Source organism: Macaca fascicularis, chromosome 14, assembly GCF_037993035.2.
Source record: "Macaca fascicularis isolate 582-1 chromosome 14, T2T-MFA8v1.1".
Lineage (NCBI taxonomy): Eukaryota > Metazoa > Chordata > Mammalia > Primates > Cercopithecidae > Macaca > Macaca fascicularis.
In genome coordinates, this window is record NC_088388.1 from 74,334,713 (window position 1) to 74,350,185 (window position 15,473).

The 15,473-nt window shown below is 52.4% G+C and overlaps 1 protein-coding gene across 14 annotated transcripts in view; it reads right to left on the minus strand.

The window, feature by feature from the left end:
- GDPD5 (glycerophosphodiester phosphodiesterase domain containing 5) overlaps positions 1-15,473 on the minus strand; it is a 91,750-nt gene that overhangs the window by 16,802 nt on the left and 59,475 nt on the right. For all 14 annotated transcript variants that reach the window (XR_010580920.2, XM_074014783.1, XM_045371287.2 and 11 more), the window contains 3 exons: positions 10,453-10,556; positions 5,686-5,779; positions 4,749-4,808 (listed from right to left, as the gene is read on the minus strand). Coding sequence is in view for 13 of the 14 variants with exons in the window: in XM_074014783.1 (XP_073870884.1) it covers positions 4,749-4,808; positions 5,686-5,779; positions 10,453-10,556 (258 nt within the window). In the remaining variant the exon portion in view is untranslated. The remainder of the gene's footprint in view (positions 1-4,748; positions 4,809-5,685; positions 5,780-10,452; positions 10,557-15,473) is intronic.

Consider the following 15,473-nt stretch of genomic DNA (forward strand, 5'->3'; position numbering starts at 1 on the left):
GGGAGCGTCTCATCACAATACCTAACTGTTAATGGAAATGACTTGCAATAAAACTGATTCCCCAAACCCTAATACAATTAAAAATGTTATTATCTCTGGGTTCCACAGGTGCTTTGGCGGTAATCATCACGCTCAGCAACATCACTGCATGTTCAGTGTCTGTGGGACTCCCCCTACCTTGCATCTTTAAGTCACAGCAATAGCACTGACACCCAACAATGCAACCACCGTCGCTCCTGAAATCTGACTGAGAAGGATGAATCCCACCCTAGAGGCCTAGAGACAGACCACCGTCCTCCTCTGAGAAAGTGGCCTTGAGTTCTCTGTCCTCGTGGGACTATGGCTTGTGATGGCAATGGTGGGAACAGGGGATACAATAGAGTCTTTCATTCACTCGATGAGTCTGGCCAGGGTGCTGGGACCCGAGAGAAGGTGGAATCCTGCCTTGCAGAGGTGCAACGGCTGGCCTCTTAGGGGTATCTGACCTCTGGGATTTGCAGTCCAAATGGCAGACAGTTGGCCCAGGGTTAAGAGCCTCACTTGAGTCACGGTCTTCAGTCAAATCCTGGCTTTGCTACCTATTGGGGATCTTTCCACATCCTCTCCAGGAACCTTTCCAGAGCTGTGAAATAGGGATAGTGAGTACCTACCTGGAAGGCGGTTGGGGAAGATCAATGAGGAAATGCAAGTGAAATGATTAGTACAATGGCTGGTCAGAAGAAAATGCTTACTAAGTATCAGTGGTATCATTTTAAAAAGTAAGCATATCATGGGAAAAGGGTTGTCGTAAGGAGTGAAATGATTGTGATTTTCGGAGTGAAAGGTGCCCGACACATGTGGTCAGCACCCGATAAATGATGGTTACTGCTGTTATGGTGAACACAGTGCCTGGCACACGCAGGAGGCGCTCAGCGAATGTGCCTGCCTTAAGCTGCTGCTGGAGGGACAGAGGCTGGACACCAGCAAAAACCATAAAGCTTGGGCCAGTGCATGGAGAGAAGTCTGAATTCACCAGGAGAGATGATGAAGTAGACACAGCAGATGGCAGGTAGAGGCTGATGGAGGCTTGGTAGGAGGCAGAAGCCCCAGCCCCAGCCCAGCTAGTAACTTGCCTTGGGGCCATGTGGTACCCAGTGCTCCTCTCTGGGGTTCAGGTTGGGTCCCTGACAGACACCTCCTCTGTGCAGGTCCTGGGTTGGGGGCTGTTGCCACTGAGACAGGGGAGTCAGGCGAGGACACAAGAGCGGTGCAGTGTGCTCAGGGCAGGCTGGGGAGGTGTGAGCTGTAACCAAAGCACCTCACAGAGGGTGGTAGGTGGGACAGGAAGCAGGGCATCTCAGTGAAAGGGCCTCCTGTTTACTGTAAAGCTCCCAAGAACCCTTCAGCCTGCTCCCTCACCTCCTGGGTACATCAATTTCTCTTGAACACTCACCTGGGAGAGATTTCTGGGAAACAGGAGATTTTGGCAGACTAGGGAGGAGAAGGCAGGAGATCTGGTCCCCATATGGGCACCAGATCTACTCAGCACCTAGCCTGCTGTGAATGGCTCCCTCTTACCCTGTCCTGAGCATCTCTGTCCTCCCCTCCTCAGGACCCAGGGGAACCAGAGACTCTCAAAATAAAGTTCATGATTAAAACATACTATAAAACTGTGGTCTTTAGAGTGCTGTGATACTGATATAAGACCAGATAGATAAATGAAAATAAGCAAAAAGTTCAGAAACAGATCTGAATACATAAAGAAAATTTAGTATATGATAAAAATAGCATCTCAAATGAGTAAAGGACAAATTCTCAGTAGAGAGAGTTGGGAACATTGGGAAGCCATCTAAAAAGAACAGAGTAAGATCACACTATACCCCAAAATAGCTTCCAAAAAGAGAAAAAATTAAATGTTAAAAACATGGAAATATATAATTACCAAGTGACACCATAGAGAAATTTTTATAATCTTGGAGTGGGAAAGACCTTTCTGAGTCTGACACAAAACCAAGGAGTTATCAAGAGATGACAGATTCAAGTGTGTAACAATAAAAAAAATATATATCCCCATGGTAAAAACACAATGAACAAAGTCAAAGGATGAATGACAAACTAGGAAGAATTATTTGCAGTTTGTTAGCCAAATGGCTAATTTCCCACATCTATAAAGAGTTCCTGCAAATGAATAAGCAAAAAGCAATGGCAAAAATGGCAAAAGATATGAAGAGACAGTTTTATAGAAAAGAAAACACAAGTTACTCAAACCAAACGTGAAAAATGCTGAATCTAACTCACCCGAAGGGAAATGCAAATGAAAACTACAGCAAGATACCATTTTTCACCCATCAGGCTGACAAAAGCCAATAAGTCAGCTGATGCTTTATGGGCAAGGGTGTTTTTATAGAACAACCATCCATTGCTAAGAGAGCATGAATCGGTGGCACTTGGCAAGGAGGCCATTTGGCAAGATCAAAATGATGAAAGTACACATTCTTCACCCAGAAATTCCTCTCCCAGGTCACCGCCACATCATCCTGGCAAAAGACAGAAAGCAGCTAGGATGTTGATCTGGTCTATCAACAGGGAACTGGCTAGATGCCTAGGGAATCAGGGAATATCCAGACCAGGGAGCAGGAGAAAGGGATGGACACCAACAGGGATGCTTTAATGCAGGGAAGAACAAGCTTCAAGAATTCTGTTAAGGTGCAGAACAGAGGGTGGAGTAGGCGACTGTTTGTGTTCAAAGAAAAAAGAAATGCATATGTACATGTGCATGTGCTTACAATCTGTCTGGAAAGATAGTGAGGAGACTTTCTTTGCATACTTTTTTGTGCTTTTTGTATTTTGAATCATGTCGATGTATTACATGGTCAAAAATTAATTAAAACAAAACAAGCAAAAAAGAATAAACTGTCCTTAGAATTTTAGAATCAAATCACAGCATCTTGGAAACAAGAGAATTTCCAGGCCCTGCTGGAACACTCTGAGCTCTGGGGAACTCCCTCCTGGTGGGGCGGGCCTAGCTCTGGGTCAGCTCCACCTGGAAGGACCCTGCTCATGCTGCGATCACACAGAGGGGCAGAGGGCAGAGGAAGGCACCTTGGCAGCTGGCACCAGCATGGACAATGGGATCTGCTTCCCTACATTGATCTGCCAGCTCCAGCTGGCTCAGCGGCTCTATAGGTCTCTCCACTAGAATCAAGCAGGTGTGACCGTACCTGCTGAGAGCCAGGCATGGCCCCAGAAGGTGACCACAGCATGTGCCAGCTGCACCTAGGGTGCCAGCTGGTGCAGTTCTTTCAAATGCCAGCTTTGTGGCCAGGAGAAGAAAGTCCCTCACAGAGGGGACAGTGGAAGCCCAGAGGAGGCCTGTGAGTAGAGTGAGGGGCAGGAGGAAGGTGGAGGGACCAGGGGCTGCTCATGGCTCCTACCACTCTAAGACTTCAGTCTCTGGGGTCTGACTCCCAAGCTCCAGGCCTGTGTAACAAACCAACCTCAGTGCCTTCCTGGATGCTCACAGGCACCTCCCACTCCACACAGCCCAACCCAGGCTCATGCCATCCCCTCTTCCTTTCCTGTTCCACATCCGTCTTCCAGCTAGAAGTGAGCCCCTACCCTTGGAGTCACTCTGGCCCCATCTCATGGGCTCATGGCAGTTTCTGAACATTTCTGCCCTTTCCTAAATGGCAGGCCCACAGGGAGCCAGGCTCTGGGGAAAGGGAGATGATCCAAATGTTCCTGAGAGGGAGGGGCTCTGTCTTGTTAAGCTGGGTACCACTCTGTGCCCACCAGGGCCTCAAGAAGGCCAGGCATCAGAAACACACTTCAGCACTATGCCTGCAACGGACGTAAGGCAGAGAGTTAAGGCTCCAGAATTGTGTGAAGCCTGTCTGCTTTGGGCCCAGCCCTGAGGGGGTTACTGGGAACAGGGAGATGGAGGTTAACTCTGGCCTGCAAGGAGCACCTCGACTGGATGGGTCAGGGTCAGGAGCCAGACGAATACTAAAAACACAAAAACACAGCTCTTCAGACATGTAGCAGTGGGGGCTGCAGGGGCTGAGGAAGTCCCGGGAGAGAAGCCTGTGTATGTAGGAGAGGTACTGAGGAAGGGGTCTGAGAGAGAAAGGGAGGACAAGAGCAAAGTGCTAAACAGGGGAGGGAGGCAGACATGCTGGGAGAGCATGGGATGTCTCATGTAGCAGAAGCTGAGGGTGACTGTCCCATGACGGGTTGGGAGATGAGCAGGGGCCAGATCATGCCAGGTAGAGAAGTTTGGGTCATCCTGGGAGTGGTGAAAAGGCTTTAAGTTGGGGAATGCCATCACCAGATCACAGTTTTCAAAAGAGCTCACCAAAGAAGGAAGAGGCAGGTGAGACCCGAGGCAGGGCCCCCGAGGGTGGGTGCTACGGTATGAGCTGTGGAGCTCTGCTGGTTAATCGCATGACTACGGGACCAGGAACCTGGATCTTCCATGTTTAAACTGGGAACCTTAGGCAAGTTAATTAACCTCTTTGTACTTCAGTTTCCCCAACCACAAAATGGAATGATAGCAGTACCTACATCACAAGGTTGCCGTGAGCGTTAAGTGAGTGAAGACGGGCGAGGTTGTGAGAAACGTGCTTGGTGCATAGTGAGTGCTCAGTATTAGCTATGAGAACAATTCTAACAGTGATCCGGGGAGGGATACGGTGGCCAGGCCCTTCCTCTGCTGCTGCCACCTCCAGCTTCCCCTGCCCTCTCCCCGCCCCAGCTGAGGCGGCCCTTACCTTGTGCAGCCAGTGCAGGTTCATCTGCTGCCCCACGGCAATGTGACATAGTGCCAGGACCTGAGGAGGGGCCCACAGGGTGATTGTCAGACCCGTGTGGGCGGGAAGACTTTGCCACTTTCTCAAACACCCTGCTCCCCACTGCTGCTCTGGGTCTGAGCCTGGGCAGAGGTAGCAAACCTCCCTCCAGGCGATGGGAATGCCCTGCCCTCCCCAGCCCAGCCCAGACTAGCCAGCCTGAGCCTGGCCTCCTCCCAGATGATTCCAGGCCTCTAGGTTCTTCCTTTGTGGGATTCCCCATTAAGAGGTCACTGGGAGCTGCTGTACTTGGACTATGCAACTTCATTCATCAAACATTTTGGGAGTTCCAGTCCCTGGGATTCTGAAACAGACTTGAGCATGTCCCCAAGGAGCCCCCAGTCCAGCATGGAGGATCCACCTGCATCTCAGTGAGTGGAATATTGGGAGCAAGAATCCAAAGCAGAGGCTCCTGTAAGAGGAAGCCTGCAGTGGGCCCTCTCAGCCAGAACAGCTCTCACTGGGTCCAGGGCAAACATTCCAGGAAGGGGCAGCCTAGAGAGATGGGCAAAAGCAAGAGGACTTCCTCCCCTGGGGGACCCAGGCCTCAGAGGTGCAGCAGCCCTAGAGGCCCTGGGCAAAATCTGAATTCATGTGCCATATGTAGCCAACTTCCTACTAGTGGCATGAAATAGCTTCTGATTAGTTGCTATTACAAATTAACATAAAAATAAAAATTTTATACATATCTTTCTGTATTTTTGATTACTTCCTTAGGATAGATTCCTATAAATACAACATTCCTACAATACAACTTTCCCCTTTATACTAGGGTGGCACCCTCCATCAGCCTAGCACAGGCCCAGTCTCCCTTCCCCTGGGAGCAGGGCCACCTGCCCTCCGAAACAGCCCCACGTACCAGGAGGCCAGCAATGTACGCAAAGGCAGCAGCTGTGGTCACAAGGATGGGCACGGGCCAGTCGCTCCAGTAGCCCATGCGGTTGTAGAGGTACCTGCCAGGAGGAGAGGGGGCAGGGGTCAGACCTCCACCAGGCCACTGCCTGGCCCAGGAATCAAGATGGTCTGAGCCTCCACACAGACCACAGGCTGGGCTCAATGACCAGGCCCTGCCCACCCAGCAACGAGACTCAGCATTTGCCTGATGCTGTACCATGCCTGCTCATGGCAGCCACCCGGGGACCAAGAAATGTAAAGGAGAAAATAATGCCCCATAATCCTATTGGCCAGAAGTAATCATTCCCAAGACTGTGCTGGATCTTCCTCCTGTGGGTTCCCCCGCCCCTGTGCCTATATGTTTGTATAAACAGCAAAGCCAGGACCCCATTGCACAAAGCAACACAGTCAGGAGCACAGGCTTTGAAGTGAGGCACGCAGGCTGGATTCAAACCCCCTGTCTTCTCTGCTTTTCACTGTCTTGCGGGACCTTGTGGAGGACAGGCTTCACTGAGTCTAAGATGCCATCACTTGTGACTGTCATCTCAACTTCAATGTTAAAATGTGAAAATTGGGGGTCTTAGAATTGACCGAATGTAATACTTGACTTCTCTGAGACTTAGTTTCCTCACCTATAGGATGGGGATAAGAAAGTGCCTTTTATGGGGTCTCATGAGGATAAAGTGAGGTGAGACGCATGGTAAGTACTCTAAACTCTCCTGGTTTTTGTTTGTTTGTTTGAGACAGGGTCTCTGTCACTGAGGCTGGAATGTAGGGATGTGGACATGGCTCACTGAAGCTTTGACCTCCTGGGCTCAAGCAATCCTCCTACCTCAGCTGGAACCACAGGCACCCACCACCACATCTGGCTAATTTTTTTTTTTTTTTGTATTTTTTGTTGAGGCAGGGTCTTGCCATGTTGCCCAGGCTGATCTCAAACTCCTGAGCTCAAGTGATCCTCCTACCTCAGCCTCTCAAAGTGCTGGGATTATAGGCGTGAGACACTATGCCTGGCCAACTGTCTTCTCAACACAAGCATTTACTTATGCCAGTAAAAATCCTGAGAAAATGTGATTTTTAAAACAGCCACATGGTTTTCCACTGAATTAATGTACCATATGTAACCAGCTCCCTACTAGTGGCATGAAATACTTTCTAATTCTTCACTATTATAAATTAACATAAAAATGAAATTTTTATACATATCTTTCTGTATTTTTGATTAGTTCCTGAGGATAGATTCCCACAGATACAATTATAGGGTCAAAGAGAATGAATTTCTTTTTGAGACAGGGTCTTGCTCTGTTGCCCAGGGTGAACTTGAATTCCTGGGCTCAAGCGATCCTCCTGTCTCAGCCTCCCTGGTGCCTGGGACTATAGGCACACACCACTGTGCCTGGTGGGAATGAACTTTTTAAGGGGCCTGATAGATAGTGCTTAGATGCTCTCCGCAAAGAATGAACCACCTACATCCTCCTTGTACAAAGGGGGAAACTGAGGCTTGAAAGAGGCAGCAACTTGTTCAAGGTCATTAGAAAATCCGAGTCAGCACCAGGCAGCTTCAGCCTGCTGTCATCTGGGACCTTGCCAGAGAGCTGGGAAGGGACACCAGGAAGACCCCATGGGGCATTTGCCCTCCCTGGCCTTCACCCTCAGAGTCCAGGGGAAAATCTACTGCCTGGCAGATCACTGAAGGCACTCACCTTATCATACAGTTGGGAAACTGAGGCCTGAAGAGGGGCAAGACTTGCTCCTGATAACTATTCCTGAAAGATGTTCTGGTCCCATTTGTCTCTCAAGTGTGACCCCTTTTGGCAGGGAGGTCCTTCAGGACAGCAACAGCCCAGATGGCCCTCCCTGGCCTTCCTGTCTAGTGCTGATCCCTGGCTGTCACTCACACCCTCTTACTATATGAATTGAATTATTCTCAGAGATTTTCTTTTCTTTTTTTTTTTTTTTTTGAGACAGAGTATCACTCTGTTGCCCAGCCTGGAGTGCAGTGGTCTCCCAGCTACAGATGTGGTGTCCCAGGAAGCAGCCCTCATGTTTAGGTAGAGCTTTGAGTCTTCTCATGTTCATCATCTCATTTCATCCTCAGAGAGATCTGATGAGGTCAGCGTTACTCCCATTTTACAGAATGGGGTAAAATGAGATCTCGGCTCACTGCACTGCAACCTCCACCTCCCAGGCTCAAGCAATCCTCCCACCTCAGCCTCCTGAGTAGCTGGGACCACAGGCATATGCCACCACACGTGGCTAATTTTTTGTAGTTTTTGTAGAGGTGGGGTTTTTTCACGTTGCCCAGGCTGATCTTGAACACCTTGGACTCATGTGACCTGCCTGCTGGGCCTCCCAACGTGCTGAGATTACAGGCATGAGTCATTGTGCCTGGTTCCCAGAGACTCTTGAGACCATCAGGACTGGGCCAGGGCATCCTGAACCCCAGCACTGACTCCAAGAAACTGAGGTGACAGGTTGAAGAAGCTGCAGGTCTCCAGGCATCCCTAAGTGCCAGGCAGGCCTCCCCTTGCCACCTCCCCGACAGAGCAGGAACCCATCCTCCGCCTAAATCTCCCAGTGACAGGGAGTTCACTTTCTGGGTAGAGTGGGTGGCTCCATGGACATGATACAGTCAGGCAGGCTGAAGTTCCTGTCCCAGATCTGTCTGCTTCTTGCTGTGTGACATTGGAAAGGCTACTTAACCTCTCTAAGCCTTAGTCTCTTCAGTCTGTCCTCAATTCATGTTTTTGGCACTAACTGGTTGTGTGACCATGAATGAGTCTTGCCCCTCTCTGGGCCTCCATTTCCCCATCTGTACATGATGGGGGTAGACTTGATGATCTTCTAGGCAGCAGACTTCCAGTTTGGAAGAACTATCCAGGTCTGCAGTTGAGGACCAATAGGGAACGTTCCCATTTACTCATGATGGTGCCCATGCTTTGGACATCTGCAAAGATGAATAATTGATTTATGGCATTTAATAAAGGCCAGAGGCCACCTCTGGGACTCTGCCGGGGCTCTGGCTCATCTTGCTTGGCTGCCGCAGAGCAGGGGTGGGACCGCAGCATATTCTTGATTACGTTCATTAATAACAGAGGCACAGCCTGGTGCCATGCGGGGAAAAATGGACACCCAGCTCCATGAACAGAGTCCCAGGATCATCACAGAATCCTAAACCACAGCCTGTCAGAAGCCCAGGGTCCTGAAAATCCCAAATACTAACATCATGCTGCCTCCCAGCTAGAGATGTGGTCTCCCAGGAAGCAGCCCTCATGTTTAGGTAGAGCTTTGAGCTCTGTTGTGTCCATCATCTCAGTTCATCCTCAGAAAGACCTGATGAGGTCGGAGTTATCCCATTTACAGAAGGAGAGGCTCAGAGAGCACCGGGGACTTGCTCACGGCCACGCTGACCTGAACATCTGATCAAAAGGAAGGAATAGGCCAGGCGCGGTGGCTCACACCTGTAATCCCAGCACTTTGAAAGGCCGAGGCAGGCGGATCACGAGGTCAGGAGATTGAGACAATCCTGGCTAACACGGTGAACCCCGTCTCTACTAAAAATACAAAAACTTAGCTGGGCGTGGTGGCGGGCACCTGTAGTTCCAGCAACTCGGGAGGCTGAGGCAGGAGAATGGCATGAACCCGGAATGCGGAGCTTGCAGTGAGCTGAGATTGTGCCACTGCACTCCAGCCTGGGCATCAGAGCAAGACTCCGTCTCCAGAAAAAAAAAAAAAGGAAAGAACAGCAATGGATGGGGAGTGAGGAGCCAGGCTTCCAAGCCCCAGCTCTGTCCCCAACTGGCTGTGTGACCTGGGCCTGTTTCCTTATCTGTCAATGGAACCCTGGGTCCTTGCCCTCCTCCCATGCCCTCCCACTGCTTAACAAAAGGCAGGCGATGGAATAGGGAAGAGGAAAAAAACAGGTGCCCCTCCTGTACCCAGGAAAGTGGCTCAGACAGCCCTGCCTTTGGATCTGAGGCACCCACAAAGGACCTTGAGCTGTCCCCAAGCTCATCTGCCAGCCCTGCCCAGGGCCTGGCTAAGGGAGTTAGGAGGCCTAGGCTCTGGGGCTATCTCCTCTGCAGAGACCTCTGAGCTGTAGATTTCTTGTCTACAAAGGGGGTGACCAGAGGCCCCAGCCCCGGCTGAGCCCTGGCCCAGCCTTATGTCCCTATTTTCCATGGTCACAGCACCGGGAAGGAGCGTCCTGTGTCTCCCCAGTGGGCTTTGGCTCCTGTAAGCCTTTGTTCTTTTAGGCTCCCCTCCACCTCTTCAGGAGGCCAGGAATGCAGGCTGAATCATCAATGCAAGCACCAAGGAGTCTCCAAGACCAGCCCCTAAAGTTCCCCAGGTTTCAATCCCAGCCATTCTTTAAGGCCCAGTTCCCATGCCTCTTCCTCCAGGAAGCCTTCCCTAAATTCCCAGGGACTCCCCTCAGGGCATGGATCTCTCTTTGTGTCCTCCTCTTCTTTCTTGCCAGTCTGTGATACAATCCCCACCCACACCTCAGGCACTTCCCACTATAGTCCCACAGCAGCCTCCTCACCAAAGCCCTGGAGGCGGGCAGGACAGAGGCTCCCAGGGAGTAGGCCCTGCCCAGGGCCACACAGAGAGCTGGTGGCAGAGCTCAGAGGGCCAGCCTGGGAGACAGGCTCTAACTCCAGCCCCCAGGTCCCAGCTACTGGCTACCCGGCTCTAGGCCCTTCCTCCCCCGCCCACTGCCCCCACTCACCAGTTGAATTCATCATAGTCATTGTGGACTTCCCACCAGAAGTAGAGCCAGGTGAGCGTGAGGCCGAAGGTGAAGGTGAGGAGCAGGAACCAGAGGCGCTCCCACTGGAAGAGCAGAGGAGGAGGGGGTTAAGCGGGTCAGGGGCCAGCCCCTTAGGCTGCCTCCCAACAGAATGTGTCCCCCTCCCTCCCACTTTGTAACCAAATCTGCCAGGCAGAAATTCCTGCCCTCTTTACCCTGGGAGAAACTGAGGTTCAGAGAGGGGAAGTGACCTGTCCACCATCACCAAGCCCAAAGTCACAGAGTGGTGGAGAGCCAGGGGCAGTCAGGGCCTCCCCGCCGGGGCTGTGCTCTTTTCACTGTGGCCTGCAGCCTTTCCATCATGTACTGCTCTCCCTGTTCTGGGGATGGCTCCCTTGGTGCGGGCACAGTGATCGGCAGTCTGTGAAGTCACATCCCTCACACACATGCCTACAAAGAAGGCACTGTTCTTCTCCACCTCTACCCCCTGCTACCGAGAAAAACACTGAGGCCCAGAGAGGCCAAGTGACTTGCCCAGGTCACACAGCAAGTTAGCAGAGGATTCAGGACCAGCACCCTGGTCTCTGGACTGGAAGAAGTACAGAAGTGCTGTGTTCTGCTGCCTCCACTGGGCCAGATACCCGTCTCCAGCCAGGTGGAAGTGGGGTGGCGGGGGACACTGACACCACCACTGCTGTTTCCTGAGGGGCCAGCTCAGGCGTCTGCAGGCACTTCCTCCTGGACCTCTGGTTTCTCCCTGCTTTCATCCGTCCCCTTATCTTGGAAGCACAAAAAGCTTGGAACATCCTGCATCCCGGGAAATTGCTGAGATCATCAGAACAAGTCAACAGCCCTTGAGGAGAGGTCAGTGTGAGGAAGAACCAAGACTACCTTTCTTTTGAGGGTGTGAAGTCCCGGAGGCAGCCCTACCTCTGGGCTCCCTGCTATGTTTCTAAACCATCCCAGTTTAACCTCTTCATGGCTCCTTACTGATAGCCGACCTGGAGTGTGGCCCCCTGATCTCTCCAGCTTCGACGTCCACAACCAGTTCCTACAACCTGGAAGGGCCACTGTCTGTGGGCTTGTTCCCTGAACATTCCCACTCACCTTTCAAGTCAGCTCAAATATCACTGCCTCTGTGAAGCCTCCCTGGATCCACCCTGCCACCCTCATGCCTGCTGCACTGCTCCCACAGCATCAGCATCCCTCTGTCTAAACTCACGCTCTGCACACCATGACCTGCTCACTGTGTCCCCCAGACAAGTGTGGGTTCTGCAAGGATGGAGACTGAGCCGACTTCCACTCCACTAGTACTTTATGACCACATGCAGGATTGGGCAGGAAGGAGGGAAAGTCCTCTCACTGTCCAGAATCCCTCCATCCCCACACCATGCAGACACCATCAGTCTACCTGGGAACCTCAGATCCCTGTCACCACTTACAAGCTGTGAAACCTTGGGCAAAGTACTCATCCTTTCTGTAACTCAGTTTTCACCTCTGTGAAATGAGGGCAATACTAGTACTTATGCCATGGGATTGATGGAGAATTAAATGAGATAATATAAGTCAGGTGGCTTGGCAAGCACTCAGCACACTACCAGCGTATCTGTGACATCCTCTGCTTCTCCAGAATGTAGGAAAGGCCTTCACACCCTAATGGTCCATGACTCCATACCCACTAAGGGCCTGCTCCATGCCTCACCTTCGGCAAGAGGGCTGGTGCCTGGGTGACCCTCCTGCCCAGGTGGGTCACTCCAGTTGGGCGACTTGTGCTTGGGTGAGCAGCTGCCACCACTCCTTGTTATGTGCAGAGCCAGACTGCCTTGCTTAGCCTCACTTTGTACAGAAACAGAGAGGCAAAGGTGACGACACCCTGAGGCCCAGTATTTCTAGCAGGTTTAGGTTTGGGGAGGTGGCTTCTCAGAGAGTAGGCCACTTGTGTCTGCCCCAGCTGGATACAAGAATGGCACAAGCTCCAGTTCCAGGCACAGCAAAGCCCAGCCTTGGTCAAGAATAGGGAAACCCTGGCTAGGAGCAGGGCAGGACTTGTGCCCTTCTAGATCAATCGAACCGTAGGAGCCACCACCCAGAGAATGACCGAGTCCCTAGACTCAGTCCTGCCTCCCATGGAGGCAGTCTGGGTCTGCACATGACCGTCCCTCCACCATCCTCCAGCCAGCACCCCAGGACTAGTCTTTCTCAGAATCCCTCTTGCCACCTCAAATTCTTTTTTGCTCATAACAGCCTTCATTTCCTGCGGAGTGCAGCTGGTGAGTCCCACGCCAGTTTAAACATCTGAGTTAAGGGTGAACCATGTCTTTAGACTGACACCCATCTGGTCATGTCATGCCCCAGCTTGAGTCTCCCACTGGCCAGAGCTTCTCAGTAGATATCAGGGCCTACTCTGTCTGGCCCAGGCCAGCTCTGTGCTTTATGCCCCATGCACAGAATTACATATGGTTCCCCAAACAGGCTCTCCAGACCCCAAGCCTTCACACAGCCGGAGCCTCCATCTAGAAAGCAACCTGTCTCTGCTCCATTAGGCAAACCCCTACTCCTTCCAGAGTGCTTCCTCCCTGAAGACTGCCCTGTCTCGCAGGGTGAATCCCATCTCCGCAGAGCTCTGTAACCCATGCAGCCATCTCTCTTATGGCTCAGACCCCACAGTTCTAGAACTCTATACATGTCAGTCTCCCTGCTGTACATAAGTGCCTTGAGATCTAGGCAGTCTTTGTGTTCCAGGTGGCACAGGAACTTGAGAAAGATTTGATAATGAAATGATAAGTGAGGAAACACCCTTTCTCCTACCCTGGCATTTCACCAGGGTAAGAGATTTCCCTCAGGCTTAACACCCAATCCCCACAAAGAAGTGCCTAGTCTTCTACAGAGCCCACGCTGGCAGTGCTAGATGGCTGTCTGTCCACAGACACCACTTTGCCTCCTCAGGGGCAAGGCCTGTGTGCCTCTGACCAGCAGAGAAGGTTCTGAGAGGGACCTAGGTGAGGGGTGAGCCTTGGCCTAGGATGGGTGTGGTCCCAGGCAAGTACCCTAGAGGTGGGGAGGTAGAGAACCTGCCATAGGCGCTGGGAAGACGTCCTGTGGCCGGGATGATGCAGGGCCCAGAGGCAAGGCTGACAGGGGGCCGGGAAGACCACAGGGGCTGGGAGGGCCCATGGCAGCCAGGGTCCTATGCCCCAAAGGCCATTGTCCTCACGTGTCCAAATCCTTACAGTGGAGCAAGGCAGGGCAAGAATGAGGGGCTGCACCTCCCACTCCTGGGAACCAGCCAAAACTAGAGCTGGCGGTGGTGGGGGGTGAGGCATCCAGGCATGGAAGGAATGCAGGCAGGGCCCAAGCAACAAGGCGTCAGGAACCCCATGATCAGAACTAGGGCATGAGCTGGGGTTGGGTCAACCTAGGGATTAAAGCCCTGGGAGCTGAAGCCGGAGGCCACAGGGAGCCTGTAGATGGGGACGAAGAGGCCCTAGCACAGAGGGAGGCAGGCAGCGGGGGTCACTCTAAGAACAATCAGAGGAAAACACTGAATGGCAGGGGCTGGAAGGAAGGGAAGGGGAAGTGAGGAAGTAGCTGGAGGAAGTGGCCTGGGGAGCAGCTTCACTGATAAAGAGGCCCCAATGGCACTAATGGTCCTTGTCAGGGCACATTACAGCAGAGAGAGGCCTGCCCGCTCCACCCATTAGCAAGCCAATCTGGCCCTGCTCCCAGAGACACGGAGCAGTGATTGCTGCCTCAATGCCCCGGCCACGGCCTCCTTCATCTCTCATAGTCTGCATAACACTAGGGATTGTTTATTTAGGGGTATCTACCCCCATTGCACAGAGGCTCAGAGAAGGGCCACCACATATGGCTGAGCAAGTTTTGCACTGCCCCCTAAGAAGTGCCACTCACATCATGGTGACGATCAATGTGCATATTTATTATGATGATTTGCTGGCACATGGCAGTCGTGTCCTAAGAAAGGGGCGCTTTTTGCTAATTTGCATAAAGGCTCAACACGGGTGAGTGGAGGGGAGTCAGAGGGGTCAGCAGGTAGGGGAGGAGTGGGGATAAGATTTGAACCCAGGCATACTGACTGGACTCTACAGGCCCCCCTTGGGAGGCAGCCTGAACAGCTCCCCTCAAAACCCACCTTGCCCTCTGGGACCCAGTATGGTGATCCCAGGTCCAGCCTGGTTCCCTGGATTTCTCTCCTCCATCTCTCTGACCCCTAGGACAGACCTGATGCTCCTTCAGGAAGCCTTTCCATCCCTCCAGGCCTCAAAGGCCTCCCCTCCCTGACCATCCTGCACAGACTCTTGGCACCCACCACCGTGACCCTCAATCAAATTGTAAATTGTGGAGATGGAAAGAGCACGGGCTCTAAAGAGCTGGCTCTGCCACTCAACATGTCACTTGGCCCCTCTGAGCCTTGGTCTCCTTGCTGTAAATGGGAATAACAGCCCTTCCCTCGGAGGGAGGCTGTTAAATGAGCCGAAGGGCTTCAAGTGGCACACAGTAGGCGCATAATGAGGGCTGGCTCACTGGGCTGTGGGCTCCCTCAGGGCAGGAATAGCCTGAGCTGTCTCTATGTCCCCTGGTCCTAGCATCACGCTGGCCACAAGGTGGTGGTCACCTATGGCGTGAGGGACAGAAGGAGGTATGGATGTGAGACAGGGCGACAGAGGGGTGCTCAGGGCCACCAGTGGGCAGGACCATCGTGTAAGCCCCAGACTTACCCTCAGGGAGCAGGAGAAAAGCTGAGTGGGCTGGGGCTTGGGGAGCAGCTGGCTCCTAGGGTAGGCATCAGGAGGAGTGTGCTGGAGGCTGCCCAAGGAGGGACCAGACAGGGCGAGCAGCTGGGGCAGGAGTGGCCCCTGGCTGTGGATGGGGTAGGATGCTGATTCCTGCCCCAGGGGATGGAGGCTGAGGTCAGAACTGCTGCGATGGAGAATCCTGGAGGCTCCATCCCAGAGGTTGCTGCATCTCCTTCCATTCTTACC